This window comes from Patagioenas fasciata, chromosome 3 (genome assembly GCF_037038585.1).
Source record: "Patagioenas fasciata isolate bPatFas1 chromosome 3, bPatFas1.hap1, whole genome shotgun sequence".
NCBI lineage: Eukaryota > Metazoa > Chordata > Aves > Columbiformes > Columbidae > Patagioenas > Patagioenas fasciata.
The window spans coordinates 74,492,157-74,515,164 of record NC_092522.1 but is presented as its reverse complement, the minus strand read 5'-3'; the positions used below and the strand labels follow the sequence as shown (position 1 = coordinate 74,515,164).

The following is a 23,008-nucleotide window of genomic DNA, read 5'->3' as shown; positions in this document are numbered from 1 at the left end:
TTGTTGGTGGTGGTGCTGGTGATTTGTTGTTTTTTTTTTTTCCCCTGACAAGTTGCCTACATTTTCACCTCTATATGCTGTGGTATAGTCACTGTCATTCTTGTTGTGTTTATAGTAGAAAATTATGGATTATGGTACATTAAGGTTAAGGATTGTTCACTGGATTGTTCTATGACACTGAGATCAACTGGCATGGAGTAGCCTGCACCCATGTTATTAAACTCCTGAACCTACCAACCACCATAGGCGTATCTCAGCCACATCGCCACAGAGGAAAGTCCCTCACATGCAGTAACTGTTGAAGTATGACTAGGAATTGTTTAGGATACTGCAAACTGTCATGGGCCAAAAGAATACCAGGAGCCATTCAGAATAATACTGTTCCAGTATTGCCTGGGAACATTACCTGACACCCTTTAATTTACCAGACTAAATATAATGCCTGTGATCAACTGATACGCAGCAAGTCTTTCTCCTTTTTCATTTCCTGATAAGCAGCTCCTAGCTGACAGCAGAAACTCCTATTGGTCCCTAACAGTGTAGCTTTGCTCTATTGATTTTCATCCACTTTATTGCCATTATCTCAAAGCCATCCAGATCTTTCTACATGACCTCTTGGTCTTCCTCTTTATCGGTGATTTCATTAGCTCATGTCAGCCAGTTTAAACTATGAAATGTTCAGCGAGATCAGCCCCAAGTCTAATCTCTGAGAATCTTCAGTCTCTTTTCAACCCCGTAGTTTACCTGTCAACACAACATTTCATTTAGTGTCAGTTTCTTAAACATTTTACGTTCTTGTACTAATCCCCATTCTCACCAGCATAACTAATCATTTCCCATGGTGACGCCATGGCAAGTATTTTAGTGAGGTTCAGACAGATTACATCTGCTGCATTTTCCCTGTTCAGATAATCAGCTATCTTACCAAGAAAAAGATAGCGCTATGCTGTGGGATATTCCCAACATATTTAAGGTTTCATGAACACCACTACAGCATTCATTTTTTCAGAGCTTTGAGATGGAAAAATTCTGTTTCCTTAGGCATAAATGAATGCGCATTTACTTCCAATTCTGATGTAGCATTGCCACTCTGTTTGGGAATTGGCAGTCCCATAAACGGGTCTTGTTTCTGCCACAATGTTCAGCACTTTGGTCCTGCCAGAAAAAGAATCACAGAGAAGTCAGTGGAAATACGTGAGAAAGTGCACAGCAGTATGCGTTTTTGATTGGCTAGCTCTGTGTTGTCTGAAAGTATTCAGGCAGGCCTGAAAAGATTAAAAAAACCCCAGCTTTTGTGGTCAAAACCGACTTTTGACAACCTCAGCATACTGAAAATTTGGCAACATACTTTCCATTAAAGTGAACAGGTGATATATCCTTATTCATTTGCTTGAAAGTACATGCAATTCCAGAAAGATTTACAGTGATTGCATAAGGTGTAATTATCAGCAGGAACATAAAGACATTGAAAAGATGTTAAAGCACTGATTGTCTAAATATACTGAGTAAATGGCATTTGAATGAACACTTATTGAGTGCCAGGGACACTGTTTACTTCTGGTATGTTTTATCACATTTTCTAGTATTCTCTCTGTAGGGGGAGATATCAGCAAATTCTTTTATCTTAACCAGTTAGTGCACCATTAGAGTCTGCATGGTTAATTAGGCAGATAATATTACTGTCATTATCTTAATGTTAAATGGCCATTAGAAACAGATGGCATTAAATTGAAATGGCAAGTGGCAGTGGTTTAAAATATTAAGTCTAGAACTGAGTAACAGTCATATAAGTCCATTAGCAAGGTAAAGAACATTGCAGATTATCTTCTCTGAAACCTCCCACCACCACCACTGCCTTCTTTTAAATGAACTAGTCCGTTTTAATCAGAGCTTTTAATGTATTTCACGGGTAATTGCATAATGAAATTATTGAGATTGCTCCTGTTATTAAAAAAAAACAAAACCAAACAAACCTCTGAATACTGATAGACAATTATAAAACTGCAAAAGTATTGACATGAAGAAGTACTAATGTTTCTAAATTTCTATAATTTATTTGATTTAGAGCTTTGTATGTATTTGAATAATAGACAGCACAGGCTATGTGTGTTTACATAATGTATGTTTTAATGCCTTGCTGTCTGTTTTGGCAGACATATCACCCTGTAAAAATGGGGATATATATATAGTGAATAAATCAGTTACAGTTATAGTTTTCTGAATTCAGTATCTGAGAAAATTTCACTTGAAACTGACTGCTGAATGGTGAGTCAATATGTATAGGAAAAAACTTCATTTTGCACATTTTTACACTATATGTTCCACCTACTGTTCCCACTTCACTGAAATCTGACTGTATGCAAAGGGGTAGGGAAAGGTGACTTGGAGTAGCATTCAAACATATAGTGCATGATCGTAAATTCCATCCATTAGTACAAAGGGAATCTGCACAAAAATAATGGATTTACCACAGGAATATGTAGAAGACTCAAGGCTCTGTACACGACCTTTATCTAAGGACTGGGCGGGTTAAAATGAAACAAAGGGTTTCAGCCAAATAGTCTTCTCCAGGTTTGACTGCAATCCTATGAGAGTAAGTACGATTCAGTCAGTAAGGACAGGATCATAATATAGATGTTATTGTTTTAATTATCTTCCTACACTGGAATCCAGATTTGGATAAGCATCAATATTTTGGAAGGATTCTCTGAATGTAACTATTTTGGAAGATGGAGGGACTCATGAGATAATATACAAATTTAACATTAATTGTTGGTTTCAGTTAAATCTATATTAGCTATCTAAATGTTCCTGTTTTTTTCTCTTCCATTTCAGGGTGGATTCACTCGTAAATATTCTCTGAGTTCCAAAACTGGAACTCTCCTCCCAGAATTTCCAAGTGCTCAACATCTTTTGCTTCAAGGGTGCATTTCTAAAGACAAGGTAAAATGTGAGCTACTTCTGTTCTGACTTTACCGATCAAAAATTGCCACAGAAAGTTTCTTCATATCTTGGTCTTTGAGGTATTGACATGAAAGAGCCAGAAATGTCCATAATCAAACAGAGGTGACTGATTTATAGAGGGGGCAAACCTTTACTAACACCGATTAACTGGCTTTCCACTGGAAAGGTGGTTGAATTATTTACCTATTAACTGACATAGTATTTTACAAACTGATGGTATGTAAGACGAGAAGAGCAAAACAAACAAATAACTGAGACTTGTATTCATTCCAAATGCCTTTGGATTTAAAGCAAATTTTGTTCTGATTAGATCAGAACAGATAATTCACTACAAATAATTAGATAAACTTCACTCTCATTAATTGTTTGAAAAAAGACTGAAAATCTGAGCATATGAGTTTGCTGGCCCAAGTATTACTGGCATATGTTTTATGTCTTTGACTACTTGCTTATGTCTTACGTCTGTGTCATTTTTGGTGACATTATGGACCGCTGCATCCCTGAACTGTGCTAGAAACCTTCTGGTGTACCTTGTGAACTCCCCAGTTTAGCCTCCAGTAAGGTTTATGATGCTGGCTGTCTTGAGATATGTTGCTTTAAATCTTTTTATTTTAAGAGCCCTTCCTCTTAAGTTTGTTCTGTGAAGGTAGTGAAGCCTGGGATTCCAGTTCTGAGGGTCTAAACAAAAGGAGCTATCTGTAGTACAGACATCTTAGCTGGAAATCTTACAGTTCCTAAAGAAAGCCCAAGAACTGATATGCTCAGCAGTGTGCATCACCTACTACTATACTCTCCATTGACATCTCCCATACATTCTCGTAATGTTTTAATCTGAAGAGCACTTGAGGTTCCTGGCAGACCCGACATAGCAGTCTAAGCAAAACTGAATTTTACCATTCCAACAACGAAGAAAAAGATGCAACTGATTTTCTCTTCAGTCTTGGGTCAGCAGCAGGTAATTGCTCCAATATTGGGACCAGATAATGAGAGGCTCTGGCAGGGTTTTGTAGATGTCTGGGGACAGACTTAGAGACTTGTGACAAGACTCTGGGAAGAGAGATGAATTTCTGTGAGTGTCCCTCTCTCTCTCTCCTTGCTGCTCTTTCCTCATACTTTAATTTTTATTTATTTTTTAAAAATTATTTCCTGTTTTCTCTGCTGTCTTTCCTTCAACTTATCTGATGAAGGGTTATTGAACCTAAGGCATTTAGCTACTCTGATGAAGAGAGCCCATATATGAAGCTTGACTTGCATTAAACTTCCAAGAAATTGCATGCAACTGAAATCTCTGGAGAGTCCGTAAATGAAGCAGCCTGCACTAAAATAGATTGATAATTTCTGCATTTATGTTTCTGAAGAAAACTTACCTAAACTTTAAACTTCCATCACCCCTTAAAAAAAAAAGTCTTTAAAATGTTCTTGAATCTTCCATTTACCATTGTTTTACAAAGATATGTAGTTACAGAAGCAGGTCTGAAAGTCAGCAGCATCCATTTTCAAATAAATCTGTATAGTAAACCTATTGAAATAAGGCAGTACTAGGTTCATTTGAAAGCTGATATTGGTTTGCTGGTGAAGTTCACAAACTATAACAAACTTTCTGTGATTCTGGACTGTGAGAATGGTTTTTCTAACACTTTTCAGTCCTTGAAATACATTAAATTTACATGAAATATATTAGGCTTAAAGACATTAAAATTCTTGTTTTATAATTTCCTACAAATTAAAAAAAAACAGTACATTTTTTACAAAGCCTTCTAATACTTCAGCACAGTTATTAAAATAAGAGAATATTCTGCTCAGATAAATCAGCCTGAAGAGATGAAAGGGAGCTCTGCTTTTTAAAGTTCAGTTTGTGTAAGGCAGTGATTAAACTTTGACCAAATGACTGGCAGCTATTTTCTCATTTGTCCAACTACATGATGTTTCAGAACACTCATAGACGCCTATAGTAGCCTAATGATTAACTTGCACTACTCTTTGGGATTAATCTTAGCTTTGGAAAGGTGAATTTACCATCTGCCTGGCTAACCTGGTTGTTGCCTTGCTTTGATATCCACATTTTCACATTGTATACAGATTCAGATGCTACATTTCTGACAACAACATTGCAACTTCAAGATATTGCTAAAAAGTAGAGATGAGTGACCTCCTCATTACTGCTGACTATACAGACTGCCTGTTTGTAAATAAGCATTGTAATATAGTTTATATTCTACTTTTAAATACTAGCTACAGAAAGCAGAAACCTAGATAACTTTAGCAGTAGGGAGCTAAGAAATTATGTTTAATCTTTCTTTCTTCCAAAATAGGTAGATACTCTTATCATGATGTACAAAACACACTGTCAGTGTGTCCTTGACAATGCAATTAATGGGAACTTTGAAGAGGTATGTTGTTTGAACACACATTCTTGGTATATATGCACAGGGAGCCAGGAAAGCATAATTTATGGTCATTAATTTGGTTCCTACTCCTTTAGATTCAGCATTTCTTGTTACATTTCTGGCAAGGAATGCCCGACCATCTTCTTCCCCTGCTTGAAAATCCCATCATCATTGACATCTTCTGTGTTTGTGACTCAATCCTGTATAAGGTAAGTTAAACATTTAGCTACATGGATAATCTCAACCATGTAACAGCTTCTGCATGTGTAAAAACAGCATTGAAGTTAGAATAACAGGATGCTACAACTGCTTTCTGCCTCTTACCTGTGTCAAGCAGCAAGGATTCCTTAGAAATCGAGAACATAAAACTGACACGTGTAATAGCTGAATTCCAGTCACAGCTCCGCTGCACACTTGATGTGTGACTACACGTACACACACAAATGGTGAAATCCTGACCTACTTGCTCGAATGTAGCTAAAAGAAATGCTTCTGTGCTTCCCTGACAAGGCTGGCTAAATTAAGCCTGGATGAAAACTGAGGCCTTGCTTTTACTTAAAAGATTATTTCAAGGTCTACCAGCAAAGAAAGTCTGTGGCAGTGCAGTGAGGTGATTCCACGTGTGAATCTGCTACTCAGAGGTTATGTCAGGCCATGGTTTCATGTTGCAGAGTTGGAACAATACTGGGTTAAGATATTCCTGCCTCTTCTGCCTGCTACACCTCATTTCTGTTTCAATGTTGCTAGATGTACCAGCAAAACTGCTGCACTCCGTACTTGTTTGGGTTTAAAAAAAAATTTGGTTTTGTGCCACATCAATTCTTTGATCTAGTTCACAGCATGATCACAGAATAGTTGAAATTAAGTGAAAATAAGGAGTATTACAAGGTCAGGATTGAGCAATAGAGCACAGGGGAAAAAATAAAGTAAGTTTCTTGAGTTTTTAATTTGGAAAATCAGATCTGATCATTAATTAACCGCTACAAAGTGTTTAAGTTCTTCTGATAGGACATGCCATATACATTGGAAAGTATTGTCATCCTCTCTCTAACACATTTCACAACCACATATCAATGGGAAGAAATAACTATTGGCATCAACAGCAAACATCAAGCAGTTGAAGCAGGAGACTTGGGACTGTTTAGCACCGAGTGTCTGAGTGTCATCTGTTTATCACTCTTTACTGTATAAAAATACAGGGAAAATTCCAGAAAATAGGAAAACATACATTTCTTGGAAGCATATCAAACTGTAAAGTAAGAAGACATTTTAGTTAGCAGAGTGAAGCAAAGGTGATCATAATTAAATATGATAATTACTACCCTGGAGATGAGCCATTAAGCCTCATTTACTTGTAGAGGTTATATTGTACCTTGAATTTATTAGTTTTTTCCTGCTCCAAATGTGCTGTCCCAATAGATCCAATATTAACTTTATTTGTAATAAATATTTAATGTGACAGAAGAAGAAAAACTACAGGAGTACTAAATTAGAAACTGAAAAAGGCAGAATTTCTCAAAAGTTCATACGTTTACTCTTGTGTCTCTTCTTTGTCTCTCACTATTTCTCACTTACAGTCATGGTAGATATTCTTGACAGCACATCTGCCAGACTGAAGGAGGAATTTTATTGTGCTTTTATCAAACCATTTACATTAGTAGTGGAAACAGATTTTTGGGACATAGGTTAACATCTTTACTCTCTGCAATAATATTCCCCAGAAGGCATATCAGAGGGCACAATTTTTTTGACAAAACAGCTCCACACCACATGTAGCTATGTGGGATTTGTCCCAAGCTATGAACACCTTCAGTGCCATGTACAGAACGGCAGAAAGAAAAGTCAAGGAGTTAATAGCACTTAAAGGCTTGGGAGATGCTGGAGTATATGCTTTTCTGAGACTCACAGTGATGCTGGAAAAGACAAAGTGTTTATGCATCAAACTTCTGCAGATTTCCCTACTATGAGACATGAGTGACAGCACTCATGATAGCACTTTTACTAGCACACAGGCATACATTGGGAACACGAGCTATTTAGGTATATAAATATCTCATGTGTTCCTATCTAATAGTGATGGGAGAAAACTAGGTATATAAATATCTGGGCAAGAGATTGAATGTCTTAATTCTGCATGAATTTCCTGTCCTTATCACTTTGCAATCTAAGTAGACAAGACAGACATGAATGAATAAATGGCCAGTGGAAGCTTGATATCATTTTTTATTGCCTTTTTGAAGGTCCTTACAGATGTGCTCATCCCTGCAACAATGCAAGAAATGCCAGAAAGGTAGGTATTTGACACTGTATAATAATGCTACGTTCTGCTTGTTAGGCATATGCCAGGTAACTAGCAGAAAATCTATATCTCAGTTTTAGGATAGCAGAGTACATATGGCAAACTACTGTCAGCTCTGAGCACACCTATAGAACTGCCTTAAAATAATACACAGTACTTTAATGTCCAATTTTACTGGCTTGTTGGATATTTTGAAAAAGGTTTCTTCTGCACTAAAGCCCTAAAAGATCAAAAAAAGAAACAAATGTCCTTGTGTTGTTTAAGGAAAAATAATTGTTACCTTTTTTCAGATAACTTTTTGGGTTTGTATTCTATGTATGACTATAATATCCAAACATTTTCTCAGCAAGACATTAATAAGAAGATAATTACTGCTGAATCTTCCCATCTTTCCCATGAAGGGCATCTTGTTTGGGATTCTATGCCTGACTAAGGCCTTTAACTTCACCTCTACCCCTGGGAAAGTGATGGAACAACTTATCCTTGGTGCCATCTCAAGGCTGACGACACCAAGCTGGGAGGAGTGGCTGACATGCCAGAGGTCTGTGCTGCCATCCAGCAAGACCTGAACAGGCTGGAGAGTTGGGCAGGAAAAAATTTAATGAAATATAACAAGGGAAAGTGTAGAGTCTTGCATCTGGGCAGGAACAACCCCAAGTTCCAGTATAAGTTGGGGAACAAACTGTTAGAGAGCAGTGTAGAGGAAAGGGACCTGGGGGTCCTGGTGGACAGCAGGATGACCATGAGCCAGCACTGTGCCCTTGTGGCCAGGAAGGCCAATGGCATCCTGGGGTGTATTAGAAGGGGGGTGGTTAATAAGTTGAGAGAGGTTCTCCTTCCCCTCTACTCTGCCCTGGTGAGACCACACCTGGAATATTGTGTCCAGTTCTGGGCCCTTCAGCTCAAGAAAGACAGGGAACTGCTGGAGAGAGTCCAACACAGGGCAACAAAGATGATTAAGGGCATGGAGCACCTCCCTTATGAGGAAAGGCTGAGGGAGCTGGGTCTTTTTAGTCTGGAGGAGACTGAGGGGTGACCTTATTCATGTTTATAAATATATAAAGGGTGAGTGTCACGAGGATGGAGTCAGGCTCTTCTCAGTGACAACCAATGGTAGGACAAGAAGCAATGGGATCAAGCTGGAACACAAGAGGTTCCACTTAAATTTGAGAAGAAACTTCTTCTCAGTGAGCGTAACAAAACACTGGAACAGGTTGCTCAGGGAGGTTGTGGAGTCTCCTACTCTGGAGACATTCAAAACCCGCCTGGACACACTCCTGTGTAGCCTCATCTAAGTGTTCCTGCTCCAGCAGGGGAATTGGACTAGACGATCTTTTGAGGTCCTTTCCAATCCCTAACATTCTGTGATTCTGTGATATCTCTAATGGTTCATGGATTTCTTATGGTTTATTCTTAAAGCTAGCATTTTTCAACCTATTTCAATTGGCAGATGGCTTACATTATTTTCTCAGAGGAGGTACAGATCAATATATAGTTAATTTTCACCTTTTGATGATGTGTCATTTCCTGTTTCCATTTGGTGACATCTGAGAAGTAATTCACAATATGTCCATGAATCTGTTTATCATAGATTGAAACCAAATTATTTAAACTAATGCAAGGCAATTTTTATTGATGTTTCTCCAAAACACTATTTTTTTTTCCTATAGTTTACTGGCAGATATAAGAAATTTTGCAAAAAACTGGGAACAGTGGGTTGTTTCCTCTTTGGAAAATCTACCAGAAAACCTGACAGATAAGAAACTACCTATTGCACGAAGATTTGTTTCCTCCTTAAAACGACAGACGTCATTCCTACACCTAGCACAGGTAAACAGAATAAGACTATGCATCAAAAAAAATTGTCAATTACATTCAGTACACCTTGCTGGCTATTGAGATATAATGCATTATTTTTTCAAGGTTCAACTTCAACCATGGAAGACTTACATCTTGTAGTTTTAACCATGCAAGAGGGAAGCGGCCATAAATAGATCTGATCAAAATTTCCAACTTTAGAATAAGGAAAGAGACAAAAAGCCATGGTTTAATGAACTACTATCATGACAATCAAATTATGAAGTGGAATATATGGGTATTTGTTCCAAATCAGAAAATATCAGATAACCCTTCTTGCCTAGCAAAGGTTCATTGTCTTGTCCATGATGTTCTTTAGCGAGCTTATTTTTCTGAGTTTTGACTGAAAGGAAAATATATGAGGGCTCCAAGGCTGTGTTGGCAGGATGCAGGTGTCTGCAATCAAGAAGCATCTCCATGTGATGGTTTGGTAGATCTTACAGAAGTATGCAATACCTTTTGGGGCAGCTTGGGTTTTGAGGTGGTAGTCCTCATGAATAACTGTAGATGCACCATATATTCATCTTGACATGGTTTTCTCTTTCACAGATATTAAGACAGAAGTAGCATGTGGGTGACATCGTGAAGATAATCCGATAGGAAGGCACATTAGAAGAGTATTAGAAGTCTTAAGAAAGGGAAACATCTGTGAGAAAGCCAGTCAGATAAGAAAATTAAATAGAATATGATTCTTCTTTGAGAAGTTATTCAGGTGATCCCCAAGTGTGGGTCTGTGTTAGTTTTGGCTGGGATAGAGTTAATTTTCTTCATAGCAACTTGTATTGGACTGTGCTTTAATCTGTGTTGGAAACAGTGCTGATAACACAGGGATGTTTTAGTTACTGCTGAGCAGGGCTTACACAGAGTCAAGGCTTCTCACACTGCCCCACCAGTGAATAGGCTAGAGGTGCACAAAAAGAGGGGACACAGCTGTGACAGCTGACCCCAACTGACCAAAGCGATATTCCATATCAACGACATCATGGTCAGCAATCAAACTAGGGGTGAGGTTGGCAGTGGTCTGCTACTTGGGAACTGGCTGGGCATCAGTCAGTTGGTCATGAGCAATTGTCTGCATTTGCATCACTTGTCATTCTTGGGTTGTATTTTTCTCTCTGTTATTTTCTTCCCCCTTTTCTCTACAATTTGTTTTTATTTATTTATTATTAACTGGTTTTATCTCAACCCATGAGTTTTATTACTTTTACCCTTCCAATTCTCTCCCCCATGCCACTGCAGTGGGGGCCGGTGGAGAGTGAGTGGGAAACTGTGTGGTGCTTTAGTTGCCAGCTGGGCTTAAACCACAGCAGCGTCTCAGCATTTACTTTGCCTTCTCTTACAGATTGCTCGACCAGCCCTTTTTGATCAGCATGTGGTGAATTCCATGGTGTCAGATATTGAAAAAGTTGATCTGAATAGTATTGGCTCTCAAGCACTCCTTGCAGTCTCAGGGAGCACAGACTCTGATGGTGAGGTCTACAGTGAATGTAAGTCCACGGTGATATATTTGTATCATTAAAAGTAATTCACTCTTTCAATCCATGATACACTAGCCTACTTGGAGTTGGATTGGGAAAAGGCACATGTAGACACTGCATTCACTGATCTAGCTTGGTGTTAACTTCAGTTGCTTTAAGAAAACCAATTGATTGCCCTAGTGGGTCCTACAAGAACAGAAGCTTGCCCTGAGAAGTCATCCCAACCAGATGGCTTTAAATGGCTGCTGCAAAAATAATTACATGTCAGTTGCTAAGTGCAATAAAATCTCTTTTGAAGTTTTGTCCTAATCATATGGTGATCAGTTCCTGAAAGGTGTATCAATATTTGGATGTTTTAGCTACTTTACTTGTTTGTTTGTATAAAGAGAATATTTTTTCTGAAAGTGGATCTTCTTAAAAAATACATAGTTTTCTATAAAACGTAACAGCTATTTTCATACACAGAATAGAGTGAAGTACAAATACTGAGAATTTTAATTCTCATATACATACCTATTGGTGAAAAAAGATGTAGCCATTTTCTCTGCTAAAAATGATAGCTTTCGTCATAGGAATCACGTTGGTTAGAGTTTGAAGAGCTGAAAGGAGAGTAATAGTAATATGTTGTCTTCTAAATATTGTTACTTTGATCATCAAGGTTTGTTCTCTCTGACAGTTCACAATCCTATTCATATTTTCATTTGAATTGTCCATTTCTTACTTTCTCTGTAATTGTTTCCATTTTTGTTCTTTGTCTTCTATCACACTGGTTGAAAAAAAATAAAAGGATAAGAGAAATAACTGGTCATTCAGGCACTTTTTTGAAAGTGGGAATTGGGAAAGTTAGCTTTACATTAGATTGTTAAAAACATGTAAAATATAAGGGAAACCTGAGACAGTATAGAAGTCTGCCACATTACAGATAAAGCTTTACTACTAAGCAATAGAAAGGTTTTCAAGGCTGAATCTTAAAATGAATGGAAAAATATATATATTTTTTTTTCCTTTTATTTTCTTGTAAAATTCCATTGTCTTACAACCTGCTTCATTGTAATACTTAAGTAATTAAAATATATATATGTATGATGGATGTGTGTGTGATTGCTTTGCTGTGGAGTTGCTCATTTCTTCGCTGCTCTAATTCTTTCCTTTTTCTTTCCATGCTACAATATGTCATATGACTGGTGAGTGGCTTTTTCTCACATTCAGAATAGCGTGCAATGATATGTTCTCCTTTTTACATGGTAGATGACTCTATTACAGTGTTCCAAGAACTGAAGGACCTACTAAAGAAGAATGCTACTGTGGAATCTTTTATTGAATGGTTGGATACTGTGGTTGAACAAAGGGTCATCAAGGTACCTTTCAAATGTTCTGCCTGACTCAAAACCAAATCCTACTTCCCTTTCTCCTTACACAAACTCTTACTTACATATTGGTTTCCCACACGGGATTCTCATCTCTGCTCCCATGTCCTTATTGGAACAGGGGAGTTCTGGTTTGGTGTGAAAGGTTCCAGTGCCATTAGTTCTAATTAATCATGTTGACTGCTGTTGAAGAGTCTTATGTGTGTGACAAACTAAGAAGTATCTTAACGAAAGCATTAAAGTCCGACCTGTCATAAACATGAAAGAAGCCCATCCATCTTATCTGTGCATGCAGAATCACAGGGGTATTGCCCAGTGATTAAGGTGAACAAGAGTTGTTTTTCAGAGAATCAATTCTTTCTTTCATGGTACCCAGAAACTACTGTGTGTGGTATAACTTAACAAAGAAGATGGATTCAGAATTAGCTAACCTGTGGAAGGATTTCTACAGACCAGGATAGAAGATACACTTTTGTAGCTTTCTAAGGTGCTTAACTCAGTAATCGATGGGTTTGATGGGATTTTTCCCCCCTTGATTTACCAGATGTTTTATAATTAGAAGTATTTTATATGCGTGTAGTTATACAGGAACAATTACACTGAAGTTCAGAACAAAGTAATTGAGTTCTGAGTTATAACTCAAGAGATATTTACCCAATTTGTGACTCTAATGAATGTAAACTAGCAGAATAAAATGTTAACACCTTGCTTGCTGGTAGCTAAACACTGGTCATCCCATCAGGTCACATTGTACCTGGAAATATCTTATCCATTGTTTTATGGAACATCTTGGCATGAATGGATGCAAGAGGAGGAGACAGTGCAGTTAGCCTTGAATGACTTGCAGAAGAGTGACTGTCGCTTACAGAATAACCATGGGCACGTCATTTTTTCTTTATTCACCTGTTTTCCCAAATATCAATAGAGACAGTGACAGTTTATTTTTAAACCACTCTGAGTTTCCTAACATTTGCTGTCATGTGTGAGCAGCACAGTGAAGAGCTTTGGATGATTCAAGGCAGCAAAGCCAAAGCAAGTCCTCATACACGTTTACCTAAACAGAAAACTCCCACTGAAGCTGAGCAGTTACAACTTCTTTTAGAACTCAACTATTATAGTGTAAAATTGATTCCACAATTTCAGAAGACAATTCCTGATAAACAAGACAGGCAGAAAAACTGAAGCATTCTCTCATTCAGCATCTACTATGCAATATTGTATTACTAAAGTTAACAGGTATGGTTTCTAGCATTGTTTTCCTGTAATTAGGAGTAAGGAATACCTACAAGTCCTGATATGTGGCTAGGTCAAATAAGCAGAAGCTAATAATTTACAGCACCTGTAATCCTTCCATTGCTGCCTGCCTTCTGTCCGTGCTTGCAGTGCGGTTACTGTCAGATTTGCACAACAGCTTCTCTCTGTTTGCTGTTTGAGAAAGCAACAAGGCATATGTTACCACATGAACAAATCACTGCCAGAGCAAAGTGACAGTATGAAAGAAGCAGCATTAAAAGCATCAATAGTAAACATAGCATTTTGTAAGAGAAAGACTGGCCGGTATTATACTGACCGCATTAAAGTACAAAGAGCAATTTCTGTTCCCTGTTTATCCGGAATAGCACAGTGCCAGAGGGTGTTTGGTGTTTTGTTTTGTTTTGTTTTGTTTTTCTTCCCTGTACACTTGTATATTTACAGAATAATTCATCATCTTTAATACTAGAATATAAGACATTTTATATATCACCAGGGCACAACAGACCCCAAGCAGTAAGCAATTTGGTTTATCTAACATTGTCAGAGCTCTACTCTGGTTGCACTGAAAAGAGTGAATGCTGCTCTTCTTTATCAGTCTAGGACACATATTATGAAGACAGTTTGAATCAGGCAGCTTGATGCACCCTGCCGCATCAGCCTGAGTCAAGGACTCCTTGAACTCTCTAGCATGTTCAGTTCTTCTTTTTCTCCTGTCTGCAGAAAGCAAGTTAACATACTTAACAATATTTTACTGTTCTCTTTCAGGCAAGCAAGCAAAATGGGAGGTCATTAAAAAAGAGAGCTCAAGACTTCCTTCTCAAATGGAGTTTTTTCGGTGCTCGAGTGATGCATAACCTAACTCTAAACAACGCCTCGAGTTTTGGTACCTGGTCTTTGTAAAAACACTTATATTTTGTACATATGTGTTAGCACTTACCAGCTTTCCACCATTTCCTCAACAGAGGAACCTGTCTTGGTCTAAGGGTTCTTTGATCAAAGCCACAAACGCCATGTAACTTATTTTTCTAACTATTATTTCACAGTAAATGCTAGCAATATTTTGTTGGTGACCTGTGTTGTATGTTCATTTTTCAAAGACGTTTTTCATTTGAATTGCTGTTTGGCACTCCTTTACCATTTAAAAGCTAGAAGCTCTGTTTGTTTTGATATGACAATGAAATCATAACTGCATATCTCAATATTGGAGACAGAAGATTTAAATTATTAGTTTTACATGTGGGTCAGTTTGGTAAAAACTTACTGATCTATAGAAGTTCTTGTGCATGGCGTGATTTCATAAAAGCAAAAGGAATCTAGCATATCACCACTAACTTAATTCTGGGATCAGCAAACAGTTAATTGAACAGTGTTTGTGGCTTTTAAAAATTAAGGTTCACATGTCCATCTTCAGAAATGCTTACATTTTTGGGGACTCTCAGAAAGAACCCTTTTTAAAATAGAAGTTGGTAGAACAAATGAAACTCATTTTAAATCTAGTATATGATTTTCTAAGTTTAATTGTAGATACATCGTTATCTAAAATTTAGAGGGTATTTGATACGGCTGTAAGGAGACACACATTTTAAATGTGATATATCCTTGAAATAAGGTCAAAGACTTCACCAGTTATTGTCTGGTTATTTAGCACAAGGCAAACAGAAATAGAGCAGAGGCATTCTAGCAGACTTCAGCCTTATCTAGCTCCACTGTGTGCCCTCTTCAAGTATAAAGCATGTCTCACTTTCATCAGTAGTTTTCTTTGATGTAATTAGTGGTCAAATAACCTACAGGACAGTAAACAATTGAGCTAGGTGGGCCAGTGCAAAGAGAGATTAGAGCTAGAAGTTAGGCACTATTCCTTGTTGGTCTTGCCAGGTCATGTAAAGTCCACAATTATTTGTTTGTTTCACTGGCTTCTTGTAGAGTGCTGAGAGATGGTCACAAAGATAACTCAGCTACTCTCTTTCTCTTTCTCCTCGAAAAGGTTCTTTTCATTTGATCCGCATGCTACTAGATGAGTACATCCTGCTTGCCATGGAGACACAGTTCAACAATGACAAAGAACAAGAACTCCAGAATCTACTGGACAAATATATGAAGAATTTAGGTAACTAGAGCTTAGTTCTTTTGAATGCACTCCTCTATTTTCAGAACTTGTCATATTCGTTCAACTTCAAACAGAAGCAGGGTTACTGTCTTCTCCTGAAGGTGTAGTTATATGAAACGTCTAATTCACCTGAAAAGTTTGTGACTCTGTGATTCATTCCCACCTTCCTACCACAATTCAGTTAACATTTTGTGGGAATGTGAATACACTGGATCAGTGAAATGATCTTTGATGCAACAAACACTTGTAGGTATATCTGAAGGGCCACAAACTGAAGTGTGAAAAGAGGTATAAGTAGCAGGAAGGGCAAGAATTCCTAATCCAGTTTTCCTGTCAAAGCTTAAATATGTAATTATATATTGAACTAGGAATGTATTAAATGTTACCAAAATGCAAATGTCCCTGCAACATTGGAACACTAGTTTGGAGCCCTATTTAACATCTGGCTGAAGTATTGCTATGTGGAAGAGAAACAAATTTAATATAAACAGTATTCTTAACATTTTCCATCCAGCAGGTTTCTTCAAGATTAGACAGTTTGAAGTCATATGCTCCAGATCCTTTGTTATAAAATGAATGAATATTTATTTGGATCAAGTTCTGATACAGGTTAATCCCTAAAATCGGGTGAAACTTGACTGGGTTCTGCTGAATTATTTTTTATTAACATTAGCACTAGCAATCAATCTGAATCTTTTTAGTTGCTGTTGCTCTGTAATCTGCACTTTGCTGCAAGAAACTTGCACAGAATTTGTCTGACGGCAGATGCTACACTTCTTCTTTCACTTTGGCCTTTGGGAAAAACTTGTCCTATGTAACACTGGCTTTATCCTTGGATGTTTAGGCAAAGTACTTGAAACCACAAGGTAAAGTCATGGTTTCCACTGAAGAATAGCAAAACTTCCACTGACTTTATCAGTAACCTGCAGAAAACTGAAGAACTACTGAGTATAACAAATACTTTTCGCTAGATATCAGTACAAAAACAGAGCTCAACCACTCTGAAATTCCCTTTATTAACTCTTTAGGCAGAAGTGCCATGAACCTGATTCACTCAGTGCAAGTTGCTTGACTCCATAGCTGACGTTTACTTCAAGGGAATAAATCTGATTCATACCTTCACTATGATGGCTTCAGTAAGGAGTTGACACTCTGTGGTGTAGATCTGTGGTCAGGGAATATGATACTAACAGTTCCACTGGGAAGATCAAGGCTAGAGCAATACTTGTATTCATTGGCTACATGCAAAATATGGAGGCTTCTCTGGGCCTTGACCAGAGATATGAACAAATAAGGCAGCTCATATGCTGTTTGTATACTAGTGGTGAATTTACACGCAATGAGCATACATTACAGCCACCAAGAATTTTCACTTACTCTTGCAGATGCAAGCAAAGCCACCTTTACTGCATCACCAAGCTCTTGCTTCCTAGCAAATCGTAACAAAACTGCTCCTCTGCCCAGTGACACTTCAGTCAAAAATGAGTGTCTAGGAGAGCAAACCTATGTGTCCTTGTCAGCTAGCCAGCCCAGCAGTGTAGCTTCTGGTTTGAACCCCTTCGCCTCAGGAGATAATGAGACTATGCAGCTGACAGGTATGGATCAGTTCTTCTAATTTATCTTTCTCTTATTTGCTTGTTAGTCTTTCAATCCACAGTAATGCTGTGCCATAGGAGCAATGACCATATGCTTTTATAAAGGCCTCTAGTAAATAATATTTCATGAGCTCACCCTCTGTGCTGATTCACAGAAGGTGGCAATTGTAAAGCCCTGCCAGTAATAGATCCTACTGGAACAGTGGTAAAACTGTCCTATAGCTCTTGGCTTGGTGAGGTTTTTGTGAGGAGAGAACGAACACTGACACCTGGAGCACCTGAAGCTTGTATTATAAGCGCTGGAATTTTCCACTGCATGTGGCAGCCTCCAAGCTGGAAAACGAAAGTAAGAATCTTTGTAGCCTAAAGCTATGGATTAAAGAACATATGCTGTATAGGTGGGGGGCAACGCATATCCTTTGTAAAGGTTTCAGTTGATACAGTATGCAGTATGAATGCTAATCATGGCTAATGCTTACTTATTACAGGTCAGATGGAGCTGTCTCAAAGCACTGGTCACCTGATGACTCCACCCATTTCACCAGCCATGGTCAGCCGAGGAAGTGTCATCAACCAGGGGCCAATGGCTGTGAGACCTCCAAGTGTAGGTCCAGTGCTATCCACACATTCACAGTGCTCTTCCTACTCAGAACCCCTTTACCAGACTTTGTCACAAACTAATCAGAATTACTATGGAAATAATTCCAATTACCAGGCCGTGTTCAGAACTCAGGCCCATTCCACTTCAGGAGTTTATCACCACAGAGCAGAGCACAGCCGATTCAATGCCTTGAGTGAACAGCAGTTCTCCAGAGACTACTTCAACAACAGTTGTGCTGTGTCTCCATACAATGCCAGATCCCCTTCCAGCTATGTTCCCTCATCCATGTCTCAGGACACACACAATATTCAGTTTCTGAATACTGGGAGTTTTAATTTCTTGAGCAACTCAGTGTCTACGTGCCCAGGAGCAGCATATCCCGCTAATACTTCCAACGGTATTAATATATATTTTCTTTTTCTCTTCTATTTCTCTTTCCTTGCTGGAGTAGAACACTTTTTCTCTGTTTTTTTCTATGGAAGTTGTTTTCAGTTCTTATTTATACTTTCCTGTTTTCTACTTCTCTGATGACACATAAAGATTGTAAAGCAGCTAAACAAGCTACTTAAGAATTTATTTTCCTCTGCTGAATCCTCCGTTGACCTCAAATGCATCTGCTGCACCTATGCTAATCTTTCTTTGGCACAACCACCATGTCTTGCACAAAGGAAGCAAAACCAGGGTGGCCTTGTGATTTAACAATCTTGAAAAGCCCCCAGAACATCTACTATGAAACAGAGCAACCAAAAGATAGCTTATCTCTGGGATAAGCGTAATGGACCATTCTAGTCACAGGGTCAGGATGGTAAAATGGAATATAAAAATGTGCATTAGCATTAATTTGAGATTTTTGCCCTAATATTTCTCATACCTCAAACGTAAAGTTATTGCCACAATCTGCTTCAGAGATACAGTCAGCAAAACCACTTCCCCCTTCTGGAGGAAAGACACAGTGGAAATATTGCTTTTATGTGGACTTGTATATGCAGTAAGTATGTGCTACCATGCAGATTTTCTTTCCAAGTATACTTTCCTTGATTGTGGCCTTCAGAAGGGAGCACTGAATCATGGATAGGAGTCCCCATGGTGTCTCTCATGACCACCCTTATTACAGGCTACTGTTTGATTCTGAACTTAGAATGGAAGGCCAATTCTGTACTGAAGGCATGACTGAACTTCTAGGATTTTTTCCACCCTTGCTACCATACCTTTTTTGAGTCAATCACTGCATATGTTACTAATGTTACTAGGCTGTGTGTGTACATAAATAATCTTACTCTCAAGGTAACAATTATCTTTTGTCCCAGATTATCACATGCTACTACCCTACTGTTTCTCTTCAACAGTAGTTTCACTCTGCTTTTCTCCAATCTCCTGTCAATAGGATATTATGGAAACAATATAAATTATCCAGAATCTCACAGGCTTGGAACAATGGTGGATCAGCATGTTTCTGTAATCAGCAGTGTAAGCAGCATTCGATCATTGCCATCATACAATGACATACATGATCCACTGAATATCTTGGATGACAGTGGAAGAAAACAAACAGGCTCATTCTACACAGAGTCCTCACCTTCAATTGTCTGTCGGACTCCTATGCGTAAGTATAGGCAGCAACTGAGGAAGACCTATGATCTATGAGCCTTCTAACATCCGAACCAGTGCTGAGGATTGAACTGTAGCTCACATATATGGTATATGAGATGCAGCATAGGGCTAAAATAGCTCAGTATCTAGAATGTATCATAAGATGTATTTTCCTTAAAATTGCAGGACACTGGGTTTAATAATTCTTCACTTCCATAAGGAGGACTATGATCCATTGTCCATAAGGAATGGAATAGCTGGCCTGAATTGCAGAAAAATCCATATCAGCAAACACTTTTTAACTGTTATGTGAGCTAATAATGGACTGGGGTCTTCTAAGGGCTCTTATGGATCTGCACTGTCAAACAGATCAAACGAACCCTGGATCAGGGATGTCTAGATATACACTTGTAGTATAGTCCCTTACTGTCTTATGCTTCAACTGCATGTTAGGCAAGGCATCAAGTAACAGTGAATTTTAGGTGAAATACGCTAACCCCAATGAGTTTGTTTTGGTATATACATTAAACAAATGGCAGCTGAGTTTGGCCTCACATTCCAAAAAGGCTTGCATGGAAGACACAAACTAGGGCATCGTTTGTTTCTCCACAAGATTACCTCTTCCTACTACATAGCTGTTAACTTTGCATAGAAGATCAGACACTACTTGCCTCATTAAGGCTCTGCAAGAATTCAGTGCTCAGTTCTTTAAAGGGTGCTAAAGAGGCAGGGGGAAAAACAGTACCACCAAGCAGGGACTGCCCATTAAGTATCTTCAGTATTCTGTGTCAATACATGCCAGGTGGTGGCAGTGGTGCCACCAGTGAACATGGACCTGAATAGTGCAGGATATGGACAGATGAACATAGTGCACATTAATAACTTTGAACAATTTTCATAGAAGATGACTTGTATGCAAGCTATAAGCTTCAGGCCCATAGCTGAATTTTTAGCAGAATTACACATGGGTTTTGACCCATTCCCTGATGGCGTGAGGAGCCACTGAAGAACAATTCTAGAAGTATAGGTAAATTGAGTGAAGTACAGAAGTGCTGACATTTCTGTCCTTCAGATGTCGTGCCTAGTAGACAAGTGTTTCCATCAGATGAAATTAGATTGTGTTTTTTGTTAAATTCAATAGATAGAAAAATTGCAATGATGGTAATCTTTTTTTTTTTTTTTTTTCCCCACAGCTTCAAACATGCAAACCACATCTTCCCAGTGTATGTATGGAACACCTGGTCAGTTCCATTCTCAGGAAAATCTGGAGTCCCATGGCCCACCAAGCAGAGATATGGTGTCATCTTTGCCGCCAATCAACACTGTCTTCATGGGTACAGCTGCTGGAGGAACCTGAACTGGGGGAGACATGTCAATGCCTTAGGCTTACTTTCCAAATCCAAACATTAAGGCAACCCTCTTCAAGTTGGTGGAAAAGTATTAGATACAGGTGTGAAAGGAGACATTTTAGAGATATTAGCAGCCCTTCACACACAAAAAAATAGCTATATTTAGAGTGGGTCCTGCTAGTGAATCACTCAGGATTGTTCTCACCACTATGGCTGTTCAGTCAGAAATTCACGGTGGGCAGAAAGAGTCAGTGATACTTGCAAGGAAGACTTAAGTTGTACCAAAATGATTACATCTATTCCTAATTTATTAAAAATGCTATTTTAGTCTTTCACTTATGTCTTTTTGTATAAAAATGTTTATTTAATACCTGTGTTGCTCATTATTTATTAGGATCACAGAGTAACTGTTTACTTTCTCTTATTTGACAGATTGTCAAATGTACGCATCCTACCTCCTATGGAAATGTTTACAAGGTCAATTTTTAGTGTTTTAAATGAAACTAAGCCAAATTCTTAAGTTTTCTACTGTTGTGCTCTGGAAAGTCAATTTCAAATGTTTAGTGCCTACTTGTGTAAGTGGAAGTCCTCAGGAAAAAAATAAAACATATTGTGGAGATTTTTTTTCTTTTAAAATAAGCCACTTTCTCTTCAAGTAAAACCAACAAAACATGCAAATATCATAAGCTAAACAATTGTGGTAGCCTGCCACTCTATCTAGATAACTGAAACACATGAAACTGTGCCACAAAATGTCGTGGGATTTCAAAATTACTTGGGGTATGAGTCCCAAATTTCTACTGGTGGAAATCCACAATAAAGGAGTACATCAACTTTAATAGGTTTAGGACAACTACCTATATGAAGACCAAAATAGCAAAGATGATGAAAAATATTATGCCACTCCAGATCAGCTATTATAATAACAATATATTTTACAGGCACAATGGTATTCAGTATACAAACATATGTTTATATATGTTTCTGGAGAAACCAGAATGAAATCAGGTGAAGAACATTCACTAATGATATTAAAGAGGACAAGGAAAAGAACACAGTTACAAAATAAGCTTCGTGCTACACATTCACGAAAGAACAGATGTTATTTTATGATCAGATTGTTCCCCCCCATCAGATTCAAGTTTGTATTTTATTTCAGTCTTCTGACTTGTTTGAGGCTATTTGATATTTGAACCATTGAATATATGCTGGATATTGTGCAATTAGATAGCAGGGTATTTTTGGTGGAAGAAAATGGATAATACCATGACAAAGTTTTTATTTCTAATCCTTTATAACTTTCTTTAGTGTTTTCTATCATGAGAAGTCTGACTGCAGCAGAAAAGCAATAAGGAGCATTGACTGGACCAGCTTATGAATAATCCCTGATACGAAATACTAATACTACTAATAATATTAATAGAAGACCCCAGCTCAAGTCCTTCCTAATTCAGGGTGAAGTTTTACAGTGTGACTAAAAATGCCATAATGGTGCATTAAATTTTTGCTTTCAACAGAATTTCCCAATGACATATAGTGTAATACAGGCTGCTCAAACAAGGGCAATGCTTTACACCAAGTGAAGTAAGTACTGCAGAAGAGTTCATTCTTCATGGTTATTCAGAACAGTGTATATTTTCTCCTAAAATTAGTCCCGTAAAAGTCAGGTTCCCTATCTAAGCAGGTCACGTCTATAGTTAATGGAGATAGATCCCTCCCATTCCAAGTGAGGTAAAATGGGGGAGGGGATTATGAAGGGAAGGGATATCTCACTGTCCTGAAATGCTTGGCTCCCTCTGCTGACCAATGACATGGCATAAATAACTACTTTAAGCTGGAAACTTCCAGGCTGTTGAATTTACATGAGAGAAATACATAGAATTTAGAGGATGTAGGCAGCCACTAGCAAATAGTGTCTTAGTCTATCAAGCCCTAAATAAAAAGCACTGTTTGTACTGCGTAGCAACTCATATGTGATTTACATGCATCACTTCCAGTCATTTTCTCTTTTTTATGTGAATCATTGTGCATTGTGGGATTTTTTTTTGCGTAAATTACTTTATCTGCACTTGATCTGAGATAAGAAACAATACAATATCATTAAATGTGCAGATTCTCAGGATGGCTGCAAAACGCAGAGTAGCATGAAGTATCGCACTG

General features: G+C 38.1%; 1 protein-coding gene across 1 annotated transcript in view; it reads left to right on the top strand.

The window, feature by feature from the left end:
- Positions 1–21,473, top strand: part of RFX6 (regulatory factor X6) — a 36,614-nt gene extending 15,141 nt beyond the window's left edge. The window contains exons 7-19 of the mRNA XM_065835320.2: positions 2,836–2,943; positions 5,277–5,354; positions 5,447–5,560; positions 7,592–7,641; positions 9,321–9,480; positions 10,850–10,994; positions 12,234–12,343; positions 14,372–14,489; positions 15,591–15,713; positions 17,099–17,308; positions 17,797–18,306; positions 19,294–19,512; positions 20,693–21,473. Coding sequence (XP_065691392.2) covers positions 2,836–2,943; positions 5,277–5,354; positions 5,447–5,560; positions 7,592–7,641; positions 9,321–9,480; positions 10,850–10,994; positions 12,234–12,343; positions 14,372–14,489; positions 15,591–15,713; positions 17,099–17,308; positions 17,797–18,306; positions 19,294–19,512; positions 20,693–20,856 — 2,109 coding nt within the window. The 3' untranslated portion in view covers positions 20,857–21,473. The remainder of the gene's footprint in view (positions 1–2,835; positions 2,944–5,276; positions 5,355–5,446; positions 5,561–7,591; positions 7,642–9,320; positions 9,481–10,849; positions 10,995–12,233; positions 12,344–14,371; positions 14,490–15,590; positions 15,714–17,098; positions 17,309–17,796; positions 18,307–19,293; positions 19,513–20,692) is intronic.
- Positions 21,474–23,008: the final 1,535 nt, after the last annotated feature.